This window comes from Pseudorca crassidens, chromosome 4 (assembly GCF_039906515.1).
Source record: "Pseudorca crassidens isolate mPseCra1 chromosome 4, mPseCra1.hap1, whole genome shotgun sequence".
Taxonomy (NCBI): Eukaryota; Metazoa; Chordata; class Mammalia; order Artiodactyla; family Delphinidae; genus Pseudorca; species Pseudorca crassidens.
Genome location: NC_090299.1, coordinates 106,924,590 through 106,948,162, shown reverse-complemented (window position 1 = coordinate 106,948,162; position 23,573 = coordinate 106,924,590). Strand labels below are relative to the sequence as shown.

General features: G+C 38.1%; 1 protein-coding gene across 8 annotated transcripts in view; it reads right to left on the bottom strand.

Moving 5' to 3' along the window:
* Nucleotides 1–22,917, bottom strand: part of MTHFD2L (methylenetetrahydrofolate dehydrogenase (NADP+ dependent) 2 like) — a 139,196-nt gene extending 116,279 nt beyond the window's left edge. For 5 of the 8 annotated variants that reach the window (XR_010943078.1, XM_067736283.1, XM_067736286.1 and 2 more), the window contains exons 1-3: nt 22,597–22,917; nt 5,433–5,617; nt 4,687–4,809 (exon numbers count right to left, since the gene is read on the bottom strand). Coding sequence is in view for 7 of the 8 variants with exons in the window: in XM_067736283.1 (XP_067592384.1) it covers nt 4,687–4,809; nt 5,433–5,617; nt 22,597–22,739 (451 nt within the window). In the remaining variant the exon portion in view is untranslated. Of the gene's footprint in view, nt 1–4,686; nt 4,810–5,432; nt 5,618–6,508; nt 11,616–20,470; nt 20,772–22,596 lie in introns of those variants that run through there. The other 3 variants (XM_067736284.1, XM_067736285.1, XM_067736289.1) reach the window with 3 other exon arrangements.
* Between the last annotated feature and the right edge of the window lie 656 nt (nt 22,918–23,573).

The window sequence follows — 23,573 nt, the reverse complement described above, 5'->3', positions numbered from 1 at the left end:
GTGGGACCTCCACGTGCATAAGTTAAAGTTTGTTTCTTTTTCTCCTGTTAATCTGTCTTGTGTAGTAGTCCAGCCACAGAACTCAAGAGAGATAGAGGGGAAATGTGCCCTTCCCCAACACAACCTATCAAAATGACTAATGATTTCCACGTCTTCTTAAAGCATGCAGGTTGATGCCCAGGGCTTGCTGAAAGAATATCAGAATGTAATTAATAAACTACTCCTGCACCTACCAGTAGAGTTTCATGATAATCAAGAGACAAGTGTGTGTATTTCTCAACCTGTTTCTGCCAGTTCTTTCACAGTAAATTATGCGATTTAATTAAAACAGTACAAACAAACAGTTGTTATGTCTATGAAGACTAAGTTGAATGTTCTCAAAAGACTTGAGAATTAAAAAGAATTAGTAATGACTTAGATAAGGACCAGACAACCATGAACACTGGCAAACACTTTAAAAATATAGATGGGGGGCTTCCTTGGTGGTGCAGTGGTTAAGAATCCGCCTGCCAATGCAGGGGACACGGGTTCAAGCCCTGGTCCGGGAAGATCCCACATGCCGCGGAGCAACTACGCCCGTGAGCCACAACTACTGAAGCCCACGCGCCTAGAGCCCTTGCTCCGCAACAAGAGAAGCCACTGCAATGAGAAGTCTGCACACTGCAACAAAGAGTAGCCCCCGCTCGCTGCAATTAGAGAAAGCCTGCGCTCAGCAGTGAAGACCCAATGCAGCCAAAAATAAATAAAAATAAATTTAAAAATATATATAGATAGATGAATTTTCACTTAGTTTTATCTCAAACTGAAAATTATAGGCAGTGATTCATAGGTATTATTAATGCCAGAAGATAACACAAAATTCCAAACAGTAGGTTCCATAGAGACTTGGATCTTGTAGGGAAGCACAATTTGCCACCCCAAAATGTCTCTTTGGCATGAAGATTATTTTAGGCTGATTATTTTTAAGAAACAGAAGACTCAGTAAGTCTGTGTTTTTACCTCCCCATTAGCTGCCTGAAGAATTTAGATAAAGGACCTATTCCTAGAATAGAGGTATCTCCAGAAATATCTGCAAAGAAAATGGACTAGTTGTGTTGGGGGAAACCCAGTAGCGCCTAGACATCAAAGTCCACTCTGTGTCCCAATGCCCCTGCATGGCCCAGCAAACATCTGCTTTTGCATCTCCAGGTGAATTGCTTTCCTCCCCTTTGAAGTCCCAAACCACTACGCCCAACATCTTCTTTTGTCTTTAGCTGAATCTTTTGTCTTTAGCTGAAGATCGTATTTAAGGTGAAAGCTTCAGCCATTTTGGCGAGTCACTCAGTTTTCCTGGGTCTCTCCCAAGTACACATGTTATTAAACTTTTGTTTGTTTTTCTCCTGTGAATCTATCTCAGGTCACCAGCCAGAAGAACCTAGAAGGGAAGAGGAAACTTTCCTCCCCAACAACCTACATCAAAAGATTGATGAATTAATATATAAATACTTTATGTCATAATACAATGTTTAAGGTAAAACGCATTGTTTTATGATTTCCTACTTTACCCAACTTTTTCTAGTAACCAACAAACTATATGTCCCAGTATAATGTAGGTTAAGGAAAATAGAGTCTCCTGATCTGTAAAATGAAGAAGGTAATTCTTACTCATAAGACTGTTTTGAGGACTAAATAAAATCATCCATATAAAAGAATACCTGTCACCTAGTAAGCACACATTACCCACTAGCTAACACGGCATGCTGGTGGGGGTGGTAACATAACGGTAATGGCATGAGGGACCAGTCTGCCTGGATTCCCATCCCAGCTCAGTTACCAGCTCTGTGATCTTAGAGGAAGTTACCTAACCTCTCTGTACCTTAAATCCATCATCAGTAAAATGTACATAATAATAGCTCCGCCACCATTGGATTATTGTGAGGATCCAACGAATCAACTAATGTGAAGTGCCTAAGACATAACACGTGCTTAACGTAACACACTTTAGTCACTGTTATTTTGTATATTATTGGCTTTTCTTTTCAGCTAGATAGAAAATTGCCCTCTCTCAAAGCATCCAAATATTTGTTATCATTCCTTTGGCTCTAGGCTTCTCACCTTCTAAAATGAACACAGGACTCAATTTATTTTAGTACAGACAGATCACTAGTGCCATCTAGTGGCAAACTGCTAATAAATTTAACAAAAAGGAATATTGCCCATAAAGGGGTAAAATTTCTACAGACACGAATTTAATTTTTGAAGACAAACTAGATATTTGGAAATGTGATATGTTTTCTATAATGATTTGAATGTAATACAAATATAAGCGGGGGAAATTTAAAAACTGCACACCACAAGAAGATTGCTTGGCAAACACAGTACAAAAAAAGATTCTTGCTTTGCATGAGCCAAACAACTGGGTTTAAACCCAATGTCAAAATTTTTGGACAGGGCTTTCCTGGTGGCGCAGTGGTTGAGAGTCCGCCTGCCGATGCAGAGGACACGGGTTCGTGCCCCGGTCCGGGAAGATCCCACATGCCGCGGAGTGGCTGGCCCCGTGGGCCATGGCCGCTGAGCCTGCGCATCCGGAGCCTGTGCTCCGCAACGGGAGAGGCCACAACAGTGAGAGGCCCGCGTACGGCAAAAAAACAAACAAACAAACAAAAAAAACAGATTTGTGATGTTAATATACCCCTGATATTTTGTAGACCTTAATTTCCTATGATATCAAATGAGTATGCTATATGTGTTGAATTCGTTTTGTAGTTATAAAAGTAAGGGATAAATCACTATGCTAATTTTAACATGATGAATCTATAGTATTATCTGTCAGAAGCATTTTGAGGGGAACCTTGATAACTTCTAACATCCTTTCCAACATTTTGATTTTTTTTTAAATGCAGCCATATTGGAAGAAAAGAATTAGAAATGTGAATTTTGGGTGTAATTTAAACAGCATAAATGTTATAACATATACTAAGATATTAAGTTATATCATTGGATAAATTAAAAATTAATACCATACAAAGATCCCAGGTGATAGCATCATACAGCTTTACTTTCTGCAAGTCAGAACTTACAGAAGAACTCAAAACTGCACAAAACTACTGTAATCTATAATATTCAGGCAGTCCTTGCCTTGCTCATTGAAATATGTACAAATTTCAGAGCCACAATTTAGTCAAATAACAGCAGCCTTCCAACAACACAGTTCAAATTTCAGTTATCATGGCATATTAACTGTGACTAATTATATAAGAGCTGCTAGCTCTTTGGTCCAAAAATCACTATGTAAATAACAGATGAGCATCATGATCAGTGACTAACATGTCACTTCTTTCAAAGTCTGTCAGTGCTTGGTCACTGCACATCTGTTATTCAGTTCAAACGCAGACAGCAAATCATGTTGCTTCCTTGTGTTCCAGTGATAAACTCACTTGACATTTCGCAAAAGTGAGTAATCAAAAGAGGCTATTAGGGCTTCCCTGATGGCGCAGTGGTTGAGAGTCTGCCTGCCGATGCAGGGGACGCGGGTTCGTGCCCTGGTCCGGGAAGATCCCGCATGCCGCGGAGCGGCTGGGCCCGTGAGCCATGGCCGCTGAGCCTGTGCGTCTGGAGCCTGTGCTCCGCAACGGAAGAGGCCACAACAGTGAGAGGCCCATGTACCGCAAAAAAAAAAAAAAAAAAGAGGCTATTAGCCCATAAAGATGAAAGTGCAACAAAGAAATAAAACGTGATGATGCTGGAAATGAAATTGGATGTGAATAGAAGATCTGAAGATGATGACAGCAAAGCAAGGATAGAAGAGACCTAGGCCAGCAAGAAGGTAAGAGCCATGAATGTAAAAAACAAGATAAAGTCGCTTCAACAGGATTCTAACTGAATGTAAATGGGTTGTACGAGAAATAGGGGATGACCCAGGAATGTTGACACCGTGCCCTTTGGAGCAATGTAGCTATGCAGCCATAAGAACTTAGTGAAGGCAAACTGATCAAAATAAATGAGGAATGTGATTGTGACAAAAAGGATGACAACGCCCCAGAGGAAGTGACACCAGAACAAAACTTCACATTAAAGAAACTCTCAGAGATATCTCATGACTTTGAAAGGACAAAGGACAAGATGGAAGTTGATCCAAACTTAAAAAGAATTTGACAGTTCAATTCACCAAGGCATAGAAAAGATGCCTGCTCCATATAATAAGTCATATGATGAGAAGAAGGCAAGTAACTGTTCAAACTCCTCTTGAAAATATTTTGGCAATGAAGTAATACTTTAATTCTCAATGTTTCTAATGTTTTAAATTACAGTGTACTGAATAAATATTAATTTTACTATTTTTCATTTCCTTATATATTTATAAACCACAGTAAGAGAGTTTTTAGTGTTTTGAGAAAACATTTTAAAGGTCACAGAACAATTGTTATTCTCTTATTGATTTGCTTTGTCCAGTTTCAACTTAGTCATTTTCATGGTTTTGCACTATTGTGCAAAACAAGAACTGGATGTATTGCCAAAGCCTAAATTTTTCTTTCACAGTTTTCAGTCATTGTAAACGTCATTCAGAAATTGCCACCTACTGCATGCTAATATAATAGCTAGTCCCCTTCTGAACATATTTTATAAATTATTTGCAGTGTCATGATATAATGTTGAAAAGATGTCCTTGCTCCTAACCAAACCAGGCATATAGAAGAGCATATGTACCTGGCAGTGGCAACTGAACTAATATACCACTGACTCTTGGGTCCAAGTTCAATTGATTGGTTATATCCAAAAGTTCTTCCTGAGAAACATCCTTAGGTTTTAGAATGATCTCACTACAGATACCTGGAAGAAAAACAAGTACAGAAAGTCACTTTAACAAAGATGTGTTTTTTCATTGATGGTGTCTTACACAATGTGTGATTGGTTCCCTCTGCTCCTATCCCACTGGAAGAAAAGGCCCTTCTACAAAAATGATGTTCTAAGCACCATCAGGAGGGAATTTTCAAATGGTACAGATGCTTTCTCGTGATTCACATGCATTCTTTGGCCCAGTAACCCATTTAGCAAATCACGCTCATCTGTGATAAGCTACTGTTAGCGGATTTGAAGAGAGTAAGAACACCAATACCACCACCATCACTATTAGGCCAAGTTCGGCAGAGTGAACTAGCCAGGTTTATCATGTGATTAAAGCAAAAAAACAGGCCCTTTAAATGTAACATGTTGCTCTCACATCTCACCATAAGATCTGAAATCACACTGAATTGATTCAATAAGAAATTTGAAGAAAAAGAGTAAGAAATGAATATAAACTTCGGTAACTAAATAATCTATAATAAATAATAATAATAATACATGTCATTCAAATAGCACTTAGTTGACAATTATCATTCATAATTATCACACTTTGAAGTAAAACCAGAAAACGCTATCTAGTAACAAGTACAACTAAAACACGTCCCCACCTACGGCAGCAGCAGCTTTGATCTTCTTCCTGACGTATGTGTGGCTTGCTGGGTTATCACCCACTAAAATGATACTGAGGTGAGGTCTTCCATTCCCAAGAGAAATCCAAGATTCCACACCTCGCTGTATTTCTTTCTGGATTTGTTTGGCCATTTCAGTTCCTGAAATAATAATTGCATCATGTCTGTGGAAAACAAAGGAATAAAGGTAGTACTAAAAAGGCAATAAGGAATATTCAACCACATAAATTTAAAGTACAAGAGTGAACAAAACATTTATGATTCCCCAAGTGAGCAACTAAAATTTGATTTCTTTCAGGTATATTTGACACTCATTCTTCAGGTTCAAAAATATATTTATAATTTTTTAAAGGAGTCCAACTCTGCTTTTTAGTTCTGCATTACAATCTATCTATAGTATACATAACTTTTACATATATATATTTCAATTATCAAACCACATACTAAAGTTCTAGAATATTGGCTCTATAATATTGGCTGTATTAAAAGCTCTGCCATTTTTTTCAGAAGAGACAGATCAGCACAGTCTAGTTAAAACTAGCATCCATCTTCAAAGCTCCAGGCCATGGTGTATATACGTGGCCCCATAGCCTTTTGACCCAAAGGCAAAGTCAGTTCACTCTTAATAGAATATCCTGTACAAGACCCTGAAGTCATGAGCTCCGTACTACACAACTCTTCTCACTTACTAAAGGAAAAATTTTATCCCTCAGCTCCAGGACAAGGACAACTGTGATGACAGCTGCCAGTCTTGCCATGCTTGTCATTGATTACTGTGGGGACCAGGCCAGTAAGTAAGGCTCAGTTGCCCCCCTACCCAAACACCCACACCATGGCATCATTTCTAATAGAAAAACTGCACAAAACATTACTTCCTGGCAGTTTTTAAGTGCTTAAGTAGGTAAGAAGTACTATACTTTGATAGATGACATAAATCTCTCTCTGGAAAGGCACAAAAAATGCCTTATGGGAAGGTTTTCCTGCTCTCCATGATCTCAAACTTAAAAGTGGTGAATTAATATTGCTCCTACTGCATGTTTAGTTTTTAAAGGTACCTGATAAAGTAAAAGATGGCTCCTTCTTCCTGGGGCCCCTGTCCTTTCACTATTGAAAGGCCTGGTGAACGCATGATCTATAGCACATGAATATTACACAAAATATCAAAAGCAGGTCAATGAATATTGTGAAGGAGAAGAAAAGGAGCAAAGAAAAACCTTACAGCAACTTAATTTTTTCAAGCACCTGTACATTTTCTATGTTCTAGTGAGAGCCGTCATCATGAATATCAGCCAGCACAAACAAAATGCAAACTTGCTGCCCCTTCCAAATAAGTCAACCCCCTCTCTAATAGGTTGATGTACACATACATAGACCAGATCAAGAATATTCCATATCAACCTGGCACCAGTGGTCCACAGAGTTCATCCAGATTCAAACAATTTTGATGTAAACAATATTCTGCTAAGAAGTGATTCTGAAATATGGTCTATGGATACATACGTCAAAACTGCCTGGGAACCTTACTGAACTTGCATATTCCTAGACCCCAAGACCACACCCATGATTTGGAATCCCTGGGAGAGGGGAGAGAGCCTGGGAATCTGCACATCTAACGGGTCCCCACAGGTATTCTTGCGCATGATCGTGTTTGAAAACCACTTCTTCAGTTCAACACAAAAGTATATTTCAATAATAATCATAACCATGGGTAAACAATTAACTGAGCAAATACACACTGGTTAGATAATACAATTATAAGTAAACTCTACTTTTGATTCTAATTTTGTCTACTTTCCACTTTCAAGACATGGAAGGTCATGGTAAATGCAGTGTATCAATCTTGCTCCACTGTCTTAATTTTGTAATAGTTTTATTACAGTATAATTGATATACAATAAACTGCATATATTTAAAGCGAAAAGTTTGACGTTTTAGTATATGTGTATATCTGAGAAACCATCACCACAATCAAGAAAATGAAAATATCCATCCCCCTCAGAAGTTTCCTGGTAACCCTTTGTAATCTCACCATTCTATCTGTCCCTGCCATGCCTCCAGACAACACTGGTCTGCTTTCCGTCACTATATATTAGTTGGCATTATCACGAGTTTTATAAAAATGGAATCACGCACTACATGCTCCTTCTCATCTGGCTACTTTCACTTAGCATAATTACAATTCATTTATGCTGTTGTATGTATCAACAGTGCATCTCCTTTTATTGCTGAGAAGTTTTCCATTGTAAGGATATATCAAATTGTGTATATCCATTTAATTGTTGATGGATATACGTGTGTTGTTTCCAGTTTTTAGTCATGACAAATAAAGCTGCTACAATCATTCATGTACAAGTCACTGTATGCACATATACTTTCATGTCTCGAGCAAATATCTAGGACTAGAATGGCTGGATCATATGGTATATGTTTAAATGTGTAAGAAACTGTCAATCCGCTTTCCAAACTGGTTGTACCATTCTACATTTATGCAAGAAGTATATGTGAGTTCCAGTTGTTCCACATACTTGCTATCCCTTGATATGGTCGGTCTTTTAAATTTTAGATATTCTAGTGGATATATGATAGTATCTGACTGTGCTTTTAATTTGCATTCCCCTAATGAATGATGATGTTGAGCATTTTTTTTTCATGTGCATATTTTTTTCATATGCCTATCTTCTTTGGTGAATTGTGTAATTTAATTTTTTGCCCTTTGTTTAATAGGTCATTTCCTTATTGAGTTTTGAGAGTTCTTCATATATCCTAGATTCAAGTCCTTTATCAGATATATAATTTGAAATACTTTCTCCAAGTCTATGCTTTGCCTTTTCATTCTCTTAACTGTGTCTTTGTATGATAAGTTCTCAATGTTGATGTATTTTAATCAATTTTCCATTTATGGATCATGCTTGTGGTATTGTGCGTAAGAAATATTTGTTTAACTCAAGGTAACAAAGGTTTTCTCCCATGTTTCCTTCTAGAAGTCTTATGGGTTTGGGTTATGCATTTAGTTTTATGGCTTAGTTCTATCTTAGTTTGAAGAGACTTTATATCAGGATACTGCTGAATGCTTTTTCTGTGTCAATGGAGATGATCATATGATCAAATGGTTTTTTTGGTTTTAGACTCTTAATATGGTAAATAACATGAATTTTCAAATGTTAAACCAACCTTGCATTCCTGGGATAAACCTCCCACATATCCTTTCCAGATAGTGTGGATTTCATCAATTTTTTAAAAAATTTTTTGCAGCTATGTACCTGGCAGATATTTGTCGTTTTCTTTTCTTGTACTGTCTTTGTATGGTTTTGGTATATGGTTACTGCCCTCATAGAATGAGTTAGGAAGTATCTCATCCTCTTCACATTGCCAGAAGAGTTTGTATAGAATCGGTATTATTTCTTCCTTAAATGTTTGTAGAATTCACTTGTGAAGCCATCTGATCCTGGAGCTTTCTTTGTGGTGAGGTTTAAAACTCCAAATTTAATTTTTTTTAATACAAAGAGGGCTCTTCAGGTTACCTAGCATTTCTTGAGTGAGCTTTTGTAATTTGTGTCTTTGTACCTTCTAATGATTAGTACATAATTATTAGACTAAATCAAGTTAAGATAAAATACATTCACTTTTGAGTTTAAATTTTATTTTTCAGGATTAAATAATGAACTGTTTTCACTATCTACTTTGAATTCCTGTTGCTCATTTGTTATTGATTCATTTAAGTGGACTTTTAATACTAAGAAAACAAGGACCTCCTATGTTAACAAGTACTAAGGGCTGCAGATATGGCAAACAATTTCAGGTAGTAAAAAAAAAAATACTTTCCAAAAATTAAATTGTGTCAGCAATATTCAGATAGGTAAAATACTCTGCTATAGAAGCAAGTTTATCTGCTAACAGACTAGAAGTCACTCTTATAGTAAAGAACATACATTTGTATTTTAAAATATAAAACCATCTGAGCTCCATGTTGCATTCTATAGCATATGAATAGCAATGCAGCTGCTTACATGTTTTATTAGCTGATTCTCTGTTAAACACAATGATTTAGTCATAAGTTATTGTGAAACTGGCAACAACTGAACATAATCCAGGATAATTATGGCCTAGACACTACAAGCTGTGTGACCCTGAGAATGTCAGATGACAATGGCATAAACTGATTCCTGACTCCCAAAAAGACAATCTACCTACAGATTAAACCTGACTGCACATTTTTTGTTGGGGTCTGAGGTGACAGGGCTTACTTTACATTATAGTACCGATGTGCTAATTCAGCTTGCTAATTATAGCTGACATGATATGGCCTGGCCTAGTTGGTATTTATGGGTAAACACCCAAAAGGCTGCCACCCAATTATGAATAGGGACTTAGAGCATTTCAGTAGCAGCTGGCCCATCCCACTGATTCCCTCAGTCACTGCAGAGCCCCAGCAAGGCCGGCTCTATGGGAGACACAATATAAGGATAAATGAAGCAACCCGCACTTAGTGGAGGCCCAATGGGAGAATGCCTGTATCAGTCCATATGCTGGAAGAAATGGTAAACACACACATTAATAGCTCATATAGACTTCAGTGAATAAAGAAATGAGGTTTTTTTCAACATGCATATTGTTGAAAAATGTTACATATCAGCAACCACTCAAATGTTCAGCCACAGAAGCACACAACTCCTAAGAATTCACCCTGGCTCAAGTCTCGATCTCTGCCAGTCCATTTTCCACACTGCAGCCACAGTGATTTTCCAAATGGAATCATATCAGTTCCCTTGTTAAAACTGCACTACATGTCCAGTTTTTATTAATTTAATAAATACATATTTAAAACCATTTATGTGCCAGGCAGTATTCTATGATATTTAACATATCATGTGTGAAACATGGAAAAAAAAAAAGGCACATCTGGAGGCCACAGTTACCATTTTACATAGGTTGGTTAAGGTGTCACTTCTCTGATTAATCGAGTAACATCTGAGCATAAATGAAGGAAATGAAGGAATATGTTATGTGGTTATCTGGAGAAAAGAATTTAGGCTAAGGAAAATACACCGCAAGTACAAAGAACGTTAGGCAAGAATGTGCCTGGTATGTTTGATGAATAGAAAGGCCAGTGGCTACAGTAGAAAGAACAAATGGACCAGAACAGGACATAAAGTCAGAGAAGTAGTGTGACATCAGATCACATAGGGTCCTACAGGCATTCAGAAGGACGTTGGCTTTTATTACGAGAAAGAAAGCCATTTAGAAATTTTGACCTGATTTTCACGACCTGATTTTCATTATTCAGTGATAACTGGTTAAAATGTGGAGGAGAGACTATGGGAGGAAGGGGCAAGTGGGGACACCAGTTAAGAGGCTAGTGTGGTATCCCAGGCAAGAGATGAGGGTGGCTTGGGCAAGGGGGGTAGCAGTGGAGATGCTAAGTAGTCTGATTCTGAATCTATCTGGAGGGTGGAGCCACTGGAATTTACTGAGATTGGGTATAGGGTGTGAGAAAAAGAAGTCAAATATGACTCCCAAATTTTTGACATGAAAAACTAAGGAAAGGAAGTTTTAACTCAAATCCAAACATCCTGCAGCTTACACGCCCCTGCATGAGCTTTCTTTAGCTTCCCTGTGCTGCTCACCAAGTCCCACACTACACATAGCTGCATTTAAATTTATCACCTGTGCTAGGTTCTCACTTCTGGGCCTTCACATACACTATTCCCTCGATCTGAAACACTCTTCATCCTCCTTCTCACTTCTCTAACGTCCCTACCAAATCTGTTCCTCCTTCACTCCCTCACAGTCCTCAAGTCTCAGCTTGGAAAGGACTCTGGGAAATGTTCTCTGACCCGTTCAACCTGGGGATCTGCCTCTTATATGAGTGCCCACAGCACCCAGCTTTTACCCTCATGTAGTATCTTAAGGCCTTGTTAAAATTACTGTCTCCCCCACTATACTCTAAGCTGTGTAGGACAGGAAGCTTATATTTACGATGACATCCTTAATACCTAAGAGTATTTTGCACATTGTGTTTATCAAATATTTGTGGAATTATCGGAGTTAAACTGTTTATTGTATTATAATTTGTTGGAGTTACTATGCAGCCACTGAAAATGATAATTATAAAAATAGCAATATGTGAAAATGCTCATTGCATAAAATTAAGTGAAGAAATTAAATGAAAAATTGTAGGTACATAACTGTAACTTAAAATGTGCATGCATATGGCTAAAGATTAAAAAGAAATATAAATAAAATAAAATAAAATGGTGAGATAGGTTAGTATTCTGGATATTTGTCTTTCTATCTTAGAGTATTTTAAAGCGCTATCAAAACAGATCTTGAATTATATTAAAAGTGAGTAGATGCAAAATATGTATCAAACACATGAAAAGAAAAAATAATAGTAAAATTAACAAACTTACCACCCAGTTTAAGAAAGATATTACCATTGTCATTGAAATTGTCTTTGTAATCCTCCTCTACCAAAATCTGATCCTCTCCCATAGAGTTAAACACAATCCTGAAATTTGGGTTTATAATTGCATTGCTTTCCTTTCCATTCCTTTCTTTTATCATTTAACCTAATGTTTATATCTATAAATATTAAAAATATAATAATATACATTATTTATAATATAATGTAATATAATAACATACATATGTATACTATATATAGTATACATAGTATAGTATAGTATACTATATATAGTAATGTATAATATAGATGATATATATGATATATATCACATTTACATATGATATAAATATAAAATAACATGGAATATTATAATATTTCTCTAAGGTTTACACCCAGGGATGGAATTTCTATATTATAAGATACATTTATGTGTGTTCAATTTATGCCAACCTGTTTCCATAGTGGTTGCGCTAATATATAAGTCCACCAGTAGTGTTTAAGAATTTCTATTGCTCTACTTCCTTGATATTGTCAAAGTTTTTAAATTAACCAATTAGCTAAACGTCATTTTGTTGTGGTTTTACTATGCATTTCCCTAATTACTAGAGGTTGGATGTCTTATAGGTTAATTGGCCATTTGGAGTTCCTCTTCTATGGGATGCCTGTTCCTCTTCATTGACCATTTTTCTAATGGATTATTAACTTGTGCCTAATTTTTAGTAGTTATTTATGCATTCTGAACACTAATCTTGTATCAAGTATACCTATGTATCAAGTATCACCTGTATGTGGCTTGTGTTTTCACTTATTATATGGTTACTTTTGATGAAAAGTTCTTAATTCTAATGTGAAATCCATCTTTGCCTCTAGAGTTTGTACTTTTGTCTCTTAAGAAAACCTTCATCTCTTGACAAAATTTCTTTTACAGAACACAACAGTACTCACAGTTGATGAGACAGACTGGCTAAGGAACTGCCAGGAACTTTTTGAGGCTCTCTACAGGCTAGATCTAAAAATCTCACAGGGTTTAACAAAAAGATCTAAAAAGTGGTTCTGCCAAGCCTCAGTTAAGAACCACTGATTTATGCCCCCATCATTCTCAAAGCAGGAATCTCCACTCTAGTATTCTTTTTTTTTTTTTTTTGTGGTACGCGGGCCTCTCACCGTTGCGGCCTGTCCCGTCGCGGAGCACAGGCTCCGGACGTGCAGGCTGAGCGGCCATGGCCCACAGGCCCAGCCGCCCCGCGGCATGTGGGATCCTCCCGGACCGGGGCACGAACCCGCGTCCCCTGCATCGGCAGGCGGACTCTCAACCACTGCGCCACCAGGGAAGCCCCACACTCTAGTATTCTTGATAGGTGGTCAGCTACTTTCAATATAAAGAAACCTATAAAGCATATGTGCTTGAAACTGGTCATGGAGCAAGATACCCATAATTGTATGCAAACAAGCTACAATCTACCAACTAAAGTATAAATTGATAAATTAAAAAATATTGTACACATAAACTCACTTATTGTAACTAAATTACAAAGCTATTGTGAAGTTCATATTGAACACAAAAACTTGAATGTACTCTCTCTTCATTGCCTACATCAGATTTTAGAAATAAGTGTTTAAAAATCTATTTTGTAAATGAGCCAAAAAGACCTAAAAGTGTTGCATTTTTTTCAAACTCTGTTGGAAATTGTTAACATATTCAAAAAATAGGCCAAGACATGGGGGGGGGGCTTCAGATTTGAAACTTTTAGTGAATTGCAAATACTGAAACCAAAGCTTACAAACAGAAATGCACCCCTTCAAAAGCAAGGGAAGTACTGAGCTAATTAAACAATGATGCCTCAAACAATATACAAGCAATTTTGAAGTTCTACTGTTGTGGGTTGAATTGTGTCCCCAAAAAGATATGTTCAAATCCTAATCCCTGGTACCTGTGGCTGTGACCTTATTTGGAAATAAGGTATTTGCTGATGTAATTATGATGTAGATAAAGTCATACTGGAGTGGAGTGGACCATAAATCCAATATGACTGCTGTCCTTAGAAGAAGAGAAGACAGAACTCCACGTGAAGACACAGAGGCAAGATGGCCATATGACCACAGAGGCAGAGTTGGGGTTATGCAGCTATAAGTGAAGGAAAACCAAGGATTGCTGGCAACAAGACGCTAGGAGAGCATGGCTCTGCAGATTCCTTGATTTCAGGCTTCTAGCCTCCACGGGTGTGAGGATAAGTTTCTGTTGCTTTAAACTGATGGGGTCGCAAGCCACAACTACTGAGCCCGCGGCGCCTAGAGCCCGTGCTCCACAACAAAAGAAGCCACTGCAATGAGAAGCCCACGCACCGCAACGAAGAGTAGCCCCCACTCGCAGCAACCAGAAAAAGCCCGCACACAGCAACGACGACCCAATGCAGCCAAAAAATAAATTTAATTAATTAATTAAACTGATGGGGTTCAGGGCAAGCTGCCCCAAGTTGTGCCACTCTGGCATGCAGATTATTTCCAGCTGAAAATAACCAAGGCCTAATACACTCCAGAAGAAACCTCTGAACTTCCCCCTAAATGCCCAAAAGAACTTAAGATAGAAGGCTGGTTCCAGGAAGGAGCTATCACAACAGATAACCATTCTAAAGTATGAACTAGGTGTGGTAGACAAGCAGGAACCTAGCAAGGCCTGTTTTTGATCAAAGTCCTCTCTGAGTCCCACTGTCTCTAGATGATCCAGCAAACGTTTGTTCACCGAACATTAACTCTTTTCATCTTCCTATGAATTACCTTACTTTTAAGTCCCAGACCCTTACCTTCTTCTCCTTAGTCCAGAATAACATATATACCTCATCTTGCCTTACTATCTTTGGAATTCTTCATGTTTATGTACTTAATAAATTTGGTTTTCTCTGGTTAATCTGCTTATGTCATTTTAATTGCCAGCTAAAAGAACTAAGAGGAAAAAAAGGGGAGTATCCCCTCCTTCACAAAGCCATCTAGTTTGTGGTACTTTATGAAAGACTTAGTAAACAAATACATCTATAATCCCAATTTAAAATATCCCAATTTGTGGGAAGAACTTTTGATGACTCTCCTATTTTTCACTGAATAAATTTATATTTTGTAATGTAATGGAACATAATTGAGAAGACCTATCATTTCACTGCATCTAAATATGGCAAAATATTTTAAAAATCATAAATAGATACAACTTATTTGATGACTTTTATCTTAAATATTTGTCAAAGAAAGGTACTTTGAAATGAGACATGAAAATAGCACTTGTGAAAATATTTAGGCTGAAACATCTTCATGAAAAAAACTAGAACTGAGACTATGTTCAATTTAGAAGAGTTTGCTCTGAGTTTACCAGGTGCTTTAGCATCTGTAGAGAAAGTATTTTTAAAACTAAAAATACTACTGTCTAAAGAAAAGAGTAATTTGCAACTTATAAGAAAACACAGAAAATTTAATTTTTTAAATTAAGCATAAGTTTGGGTTTTTTTCCAGAAAATTATCAGTATCAAGGCATTAAATGAAGATATGGCTAAGAAACTGATTCAAGTTCAGTTGCCCTTGAACAACATGGGTTTGAACAGTATGGGTCCACTTATACATAGATTCTTCTTATTAACTGGGTACCGTAGTACAACACGATTCTCAGTTGGTTGAAACTGAGAAGGCAGAACTGCAAATACAGAGGGCCACCTGTGAAGATTTTTAACTCTCTGGAGTGTCAGCATCCCGAACCCCTGCATTGTTCAAGGGTCAACTGTATGTATATGTACCAAGAATGGGTCATATGTTAAAAGTTAACAGTCGCATAATTAACATAAAAATGTAAATGTGTTAATATAAAATTAATATTAAAAATTTTAATTGTTTTAATGTATAAGGGTATAAATTGTATTTTAAAATGTTAATTTTGAAAATAGTTTTCAATAGAACTCTTATAGGTCGATAATATAAGTCAATAAATAGTCTAAATATGTAATTTTCATTACTTTAATGGGGTTTTTCTACTCTTAAAAATGTGGTTTCATCAAAAAATTATATACTGACATTGCCATTAATACACATCAAAAGTGAAGTCAATTTGACCCCTTAGATATCTTTCACACAATGCACCCTGTCATTACTTGCTCAGGTGACATCTCCTGCAAAGGCAGAAATGTTGCAAGTCACCCCCAAAGAAGGCAGAACAAGGAGCTCTCCCTTTCAGCACTTTATCCTCCCCTCCATTTCTGGGCTAGCACTAAATATGGCTTCATTAGGAAAGAATAAATCATAATGAAGGGGCTAGGGAGGAGAGTTAGCAGTAGAGCAGCACAATGCAGTACAAATTACTCACCCAAAGACAGTAGTACCGAGTGTCAGCCCTGGTTCACCCTTAGCAGCTATAATGAAGTTGGACAAGTCTCGTAACTGCTTTCAAAGGCATGCAATTTCCTCATCTATATAATGGGAATGGTTGGCTACGAGTTGATTGGCTGATTTGTAAAAATGGCTCTCCTAGTTTCTGTTAAGTAACAGATGGAGACATATTCAGAGAACCAGAAGTAATATGCCATCAACATTTAGTGCTGTTTCTATGGGCTTATTTACCTATTTACTTTCCAGAAAATAAACTGCAACCATCCAACTGGAATCTACATTTCCAAGAATTAATTAAATTTGTAATTCCTAGAATTAAATGAAGTTAATTTAGTTTAACTAACTAAAACAAAGTAGTAAACAGGAGGAAAAAAATCACTACTTTTCTTGTGTATCTAAATACTCCTTCACAAAACAGTAAAGTAACAAAATCTGCTCAAGATCAACAGTGTATTTAATTTGTATACTTCACATCTTGCTTCTGCATCTATGTTTCAATCTCATTTTCAACCACAACTTTAATTAGAGATGCAATAAACTGTTTTATGATCTATAAAGATGAAAAAGCCAAATACAGTCATTAGCAATTCAAATATCTCTGCAAGTCCTTAGCATAGTTTAATCGCTTTGTATCTTAGAGCATAATTTTAAGATTTTGAGTTCAAATTAACTATACAATAGAAATGAAACAAACTCAAGGGAACCAGGGCAAAATTACATATGGAATAAAACCAACCAATCAGTAGTACTAGGGAGCTATTCAAAGTAGGTGAATTTTTTTTAAAGTAAATTAATACTTAGAAGTGTTAAGTTTATGGCCTTTTAAAAACATTTCATTTCACATCCTAGATACTATCTTACACCGTGAAGTAATTTTATCAGAAATTATACTTTTATAAGTCAAAAAAAGTAAAGCAAGTTCTTTTCACGATGTGTGATTCTGTTATTCAATTTTGTAAGTTAACTCTTTCAGGACCCTAACCTGTAACTTAGAACATAAGCAGCAACCTAAACATCCATGATTTTTGCAGAAAACATCTTAGATGCTAAAGTTTGTACCACGAGAACCCTTGGGCAGTCTGTTGAATCCGATGTACATCTTCTCAGAACAATCTTTTTTAAATGTTTAACATAAAATACACACGTTTACAAGGAAACCAATTTTATTAAAATATTGTTATCACTTTTTTTTAAAGGTTAAATAAAAGGATCTAGTGGCAAGTCTAATTACTACCATAATATCAAAGTAGTGGTGAGTGTATATGATGTTTTGAGATCTCTGCATCAACTGTTATTAAAATATCTATGTTTTCACTGGCAATATCATAAGTACTACTAATATTACTGTGGTTTAAGGCCAACATTCAACACTGAAGAAAATGCTAAGTTTATTAGAGGTCAGTGACCTCCCATCTAAGTTTAGGGATCCCCTAAATTCTATCCATTAAGTCTCAGGCTAAGAGACCCTCTGTATTAAGGAAATCTAACTAGATAATTTTAAGATTTATATGCAAAATCAGTTTTCTTGATTCACAAAAGTTCTACAGGATTTAATAAGAGTTTTCAGAAAGAGGAAAAGCAAGAGGGAGATATGTCAACAATTATAAATTGCTTGTAGAGTAAAGCACTGGATAGATCAGGCAGGTTCAAATCCCGTCTTCACCATTTATTTATTGTGTTATCTTGGACAAGTTATTTAATGTTCCCTTAAATATTAATAAGAATTTATTTTTCAACAATACAACTGGATTATTCAAAGGCAAGATGATATTCATTGCAGAGTTAATGATAAAGAGCTGAAGTGGGAAGAGGAAACATATATTTTAAACTATAATATGCCCTCACTTTAGAATTATGAATCTTTGAATAGTCTCTTGGCTCTAGGCACATTCTTTAACGAAAGTAATTATAGAAACCCAAGTAGAGTTCAGATCATTAAGTGAACAAACCTGACTGGTATGATGTTGACAAGAACATGACCTGAATCTGAGAGTAAATTATTTCACGTTTCAAGGACTAGACAGTAAACAACAGCAAGATGGTTAGGTAAGTTAATGGCCACTTGACTTAATATGATGCAGCCAATAAAATGTTAACAAAAACAATGGCAAGGGCTTCCCTGGTGGCGCAGTGGTTGAGAGTCCGCTTGCCGATGCAGGGGACACGGGTTTGTGCCCGGTCCGGGAAGATCCCACATGCCGCGGAGCGGCTGGGCCCGTGAGCCACGGCCGCTGAGCCTGCGCGTCCGGAGCCTGTGCTCCGCAACGGGAGAGGCCATAACAGTGAGAGGCCCGCGTACCGCAAAAAAAAAAACAAAAAAAAACAATGGCAACACAGAAAATGCATATGATGTAATATTAAGTGGAAGAGCTGGATAAGCCTTCTTGGATACTATCCAACCCTGGGTTCTCCTTTGATGCTAATTTAGGTTTGGATTATATTCCATACACAAATTAGGTGGGGTTTTTCTGGTCCAAATTGCACTTCTTAATAGTAAAACTCACTTATTACTAATCATTGATTTATCCTAAATTAATCATTGACAGTTCAGATTTCACCCAAGCTCCTATGTCTTTAAGCATCCTTTCACAACTTAATCGCCCCTAAGCCAAACTATTTTAAAAAATCTTCATTGAGCTCCATTGAATTCCATTAAGAGTATGTAACCATGGAAGATAATCTGGTGGGTTTCTTTCCTGCTATTTTTATCATCCCATCAGGGTATTAACATGAAAGGATAATATAACTTCAAAACATGTGAAAAACAAAGATATGGGTCATTAAAGAAACTTCTAAATTACTACTAAAACCATGACTGAGTAACAAGATCTGAGATTAGTATTAGTCTCCTTTGTTCATCTATTGATCCATTTTAATCAGAAAACTTGATTTTGGAGACATTACGTTAGAACACATTATCTCTGAACAGCTGGGACACAGACATAAAACTAATATATAAGACACTAAATGGTGAAACTTTTAGTTCTAAATTTAAAATGACAAAAGAACTGCTTAGAAATAAAACTATCATATCTCATTTTCATTAGAATAGGTAAGGCATTAAGATAGGAAAATCACACTATATTTGCCAGCAAAATAAAATATGCCTTTGAGAAACTGCCTTTGCTAGTCACTGGGACTAACTTTATCTTCGTTGATATAATGCTAAAGAAAATCAGCTTTACTAATGGTCCTAACTGGAGTCTGGGTCCTTCGAGCTTCACATGAGAATAAAAGGATCTTTAAACCAAACAATTATATAGCAGAGAGAGAAACTGAGTAAGTACTAGAGGAGAGAGTCTGAAGAAAAATGAACAGCCTTATAAATAAAATTTGTCTTTTTAAAATTATTAAACTATCCACTCCACAAGACATTATTATTTAAATAACATAAACCGCTTATCTCTTACTAGCTCCAAAAATTTAGTTTTTTAAAATGCTGGCCTAGCTGCAAAAATGATAAAGCCATTGGCAGTGAGACATGAAGAAAAGGTGAGGCTTCCAAAAACAGCTGTAGGTCAGTACACAAAATTTTGCAAATGCTGAAAGGAATCATAGTAAGACAGGGAAAAAAGGGGAAATCTGCCAAGTTAATTTTTTTGGAATACTGAGCAATAGCATAAATATGGAACAAATGCTTGGGATATCCATTTAGTTACTAAAAATGAGTTCAGGCAGTAAAGCAGCATTTAGGGAAGTCCCCGCTGTAGAACACCTGCAAATCTGATTTGAGCATAGCATTAATGTACAAAGTTTGTTAACCTTGCCTCCAAAAGGGACAGACTGCTGCCCAGCTCAAAACACTGAAAAGCACAGGGCCGGACTCATGCGATGTTTACAACCCAAGTACATTTTGATTTGTAAACTCCTCACACAGTGAGGCAAAATTGGAAAATTTAATCATCAAGAATTTTTTATTTGTAACTTTTTGGCTGTTTAGGTAATTCATTTTAAGAAACAATAAGCTGCAACAAATAGAAGGGCTATTTATTTGACATTAAATATATTTTAATGTCATGAGTAAATGACATTTTTTCATGAGTAAATGGGAAAAAAAACTCACGGCAAATTTTAAAGGGAAACCATTGAGATATAAATATTCTCAAGGTTTTGTAACTTTCAAATTCTGTCAAACATTATTTCTTGAAATTCTGCTTATTTAAAAAGAAACTTCTCTACTAAAAAAGTATTTATATATTCCATTACTACAGGTGTCTAATTAGCCAAAAATATAAAAAACAATCAAAAATACTTTTTCATTTTTCATTTAAGGCTCTGTACCAGAAACTGGTAATAAATCTGTTAATTGAGAACAGTCAATATCATTGTGGAAAGAGTTTATCAAACTCAAAGACACTTTTCAGAAAGAATAACACTAAGGCTCAAATTTTAAGTCAATAGGATGATGTCAGACTTAAACCACATTCACTATGAAGAACTAGACAACTAATGAGTCACTACATATTAAAAGAGATGACTGAGGATGGGGACAAGTGGGGAGGCAGACAGTGGCGACCTCTGGAACATGGAATCTCTTCTCTCTGCTGGTCCTAGAAGAGAAAAGAGACACCAATGAGCATCGACACACTGTCTGCATTCCTCCCCACCCGAGACCCACCAGTCCACAGGTGTTTCTCAATCTTACAGCCAACCTCACCTTCATATATGGTACTCAGTGCCAAGAAGATGTCAAAAACAGCACCCTATCCTAACCTAATTAGTACTGCCTTGAAAAAATTAAAACCTATCAAAGGTATTATTTATTTTTATACAGGTATAACCTGCATCAAATGGAGCTGAAAGCAGCTGGGTTGAAAGCAATACTTCTTTATATTAAAATAGCTTTCCAAAATTATTGCACTCAATTACTTTAAATTATAGAGGTCATTAATTCAATTTTAAAAGATCTCAATTATCCGTATGTGTGGCACATGTGTGTAGCAAGTGGCTTCAATAAGATGCTGGGGTTTTAACTGTCGTGGCTCTCATTCAATGTCCTTGGAGAAGATAGGGTGATGAGGTTGTCTAGTTACATTAGCTGACAAAGGGAAATTAACCAAGTCATACAATTTGTAAAAGGTTACCTTCCCTCTGGAAAGAACCCGTAAAATAACTGAAATTCCAAAAATAGTTATCTAAAAAAGGTGACTAGAGTGTATAATTCCTTCAAACCTGTAATACAAATAGGATTCTACAGAATCTGCTTTTCCTAGGTTGTAGAGTCGATAATTCCAAACCAACTGGCAACTTTTTTCAGACACCATGAGAGCTTCCACAATCAGAACTCTGAGTCACTGGTATTTTTTCACATATCCTCGTAGAGGACAAGTAGTCCACAGAAACCTCGTCCAAAGTAAACCCGATAGGGAATATTTTTTAAAATTTCAGTCACTCAAGACTAAGGTCCAAATATACAATGAAGAGTTAATCAATTTAAGTTAAAACAGCAGTAGCTATGTTTCCACATTGCCGATCTTTACTTTCTTCCAGGTACAGTGCTGGGCACTGGGGATACAAAAAGACGAGTAAGACACAATCTCTGGTCACATGAAACCACAGTGAAAGCACGTTACTGGAAGCCCTTAAAGTCTGAAAACAGAATCTCTTCTGGACTCACTGGCTCTGGGTCAAGGGAATATATTTTTAGCTTCTTAGATTTGAGTTTGTAGCTACCAGTAGATGACGGACAGGTGAAGTGTTCCTGGGCACTATTTGTGCAGAAGAGTTAAACCCATACTCACAATCTGCCAGCCAGCAACAAGGTCCAAAGAGATGCAGTGAATCTAAGACTGAGCACGTGAATCTAAGTCTGAGCACGTCAATCTAAGACTACAGAGATTCGAGAAGCGCCATACAGAAAAAGACTGAGAAGTCAAGATTAATGCCTTATTTTGTGAAATCATTAAGAATTTTAGAGCTGGAAAAGACCTCAGTATTACCACCAACAAAGAAAGTCAGAAACTCAAACACTACTGAACCATCTGGTCATCGCCCACTCCTTTGTTTACGAAACACAACAATAACCCAAACCAAAACAAGTGCTTCAAACAAGCAGACCACGTGTTTCTAGGGCCTCTCTCCTCTGGGCCTCAAAGGTCTTCCTCAGTCACTCAACCGCACCTGCTGCAGTTCCAGGGAGCGCAGAGCACGTCCAAGTTGCCTGACTTGAGGACTACGCTACCCGCCCGCAGCCAAGTTCGGGGCCAAGGCCGGCCTAGCCCCCAGCCCCGCCGCGCCGCACGGCTGCCCGGAGCCTCCGGCCTCACGCGTTAGGGCCTCGCCCGCGCCAGCGGCCGCCGCCCCTCCCACAGCCAGCGGCTTCGCACCCGGGAGCGCCCTGACCCGAGGAGGTCGAGCGTCCGGGAGCGCTCGTACCTCAAGCCGCTGCTCCGAAAGCCCCGGAACGCGCGCCCGGCCGTTCCCGGCGCCGCCAAGAGCGACGCCGCGCTCCGGCCCAACGCCGACACTCGGCCAAGGCGGCCGCGGAGCAGCCAGAAGGCGCGGGCCGACACTGTCATGGCCGCGAATCCCGGCTCCAGAACAGGGGCGCCACCTCCCGCCGCTCCGGTCCTCGCAGCTGCAGGCCGGGCTCTGCCCCGACCGGGCTCGGCGGGAGAGCGAGTCCCTCCAGCCGAGGGTTCCCGAGGGCACCACGCACGGGTGGGGCCAGGAGCCGAGTGAGGGCTGGAGGCGGGGCCGAAGGAGGGGCCGAAGGAATCCCTGGACCGTCAGGGGGCGGGGCCGAAGGACCCCTGGACCGTCAGGGGGCGGGGCCGGGACGCAAACCCTAAGCTGAGAAGAGTACTGGCAGGTGGGTCTAGAGACTGTTGGCTTGCGATGTCGCCTGCGGCGACTAGGCTTCTCACCCACTGGGCACGCTGCTGATGTACCCATAGCGAGGACACAGGGAAAGCGTCTAATCAGTTCAAGCAGCATTCCCCCTTTCTCCCAAACCAGAGCTCCGCCCCACAATCGGCTACCTGGAATTTCATTAAAAGCAAGAAGGGTGTTACAGGTTCTCTGTTTCCCTTGGTGAGACCTTGGGATAACTTGAGAGCAGGAGAAAGAAAGAAAAGTGTGTGTGTGGAGGGAGAAGGAGGACCTAGCTGAGCAAGGCCTGCACCTAAGGATTTCTGTAGCTCTACCTTATCATCTCCACTTTGGAGGGGAAAAATTGGCCAATGTCTATTATTTTCTAGAGTCTATCATCAAGGTTACACAACCTAGGAACCTGTGTTATGTGGTGAATTTGTAGTGAGAAAACAGAACATCAGCTCCCTTTGAAAAAGTAAGAATCAGAATGGCCATTCATTATGCTGGGATATGTTAAGAGATGAAGTGAGGCATGCTTT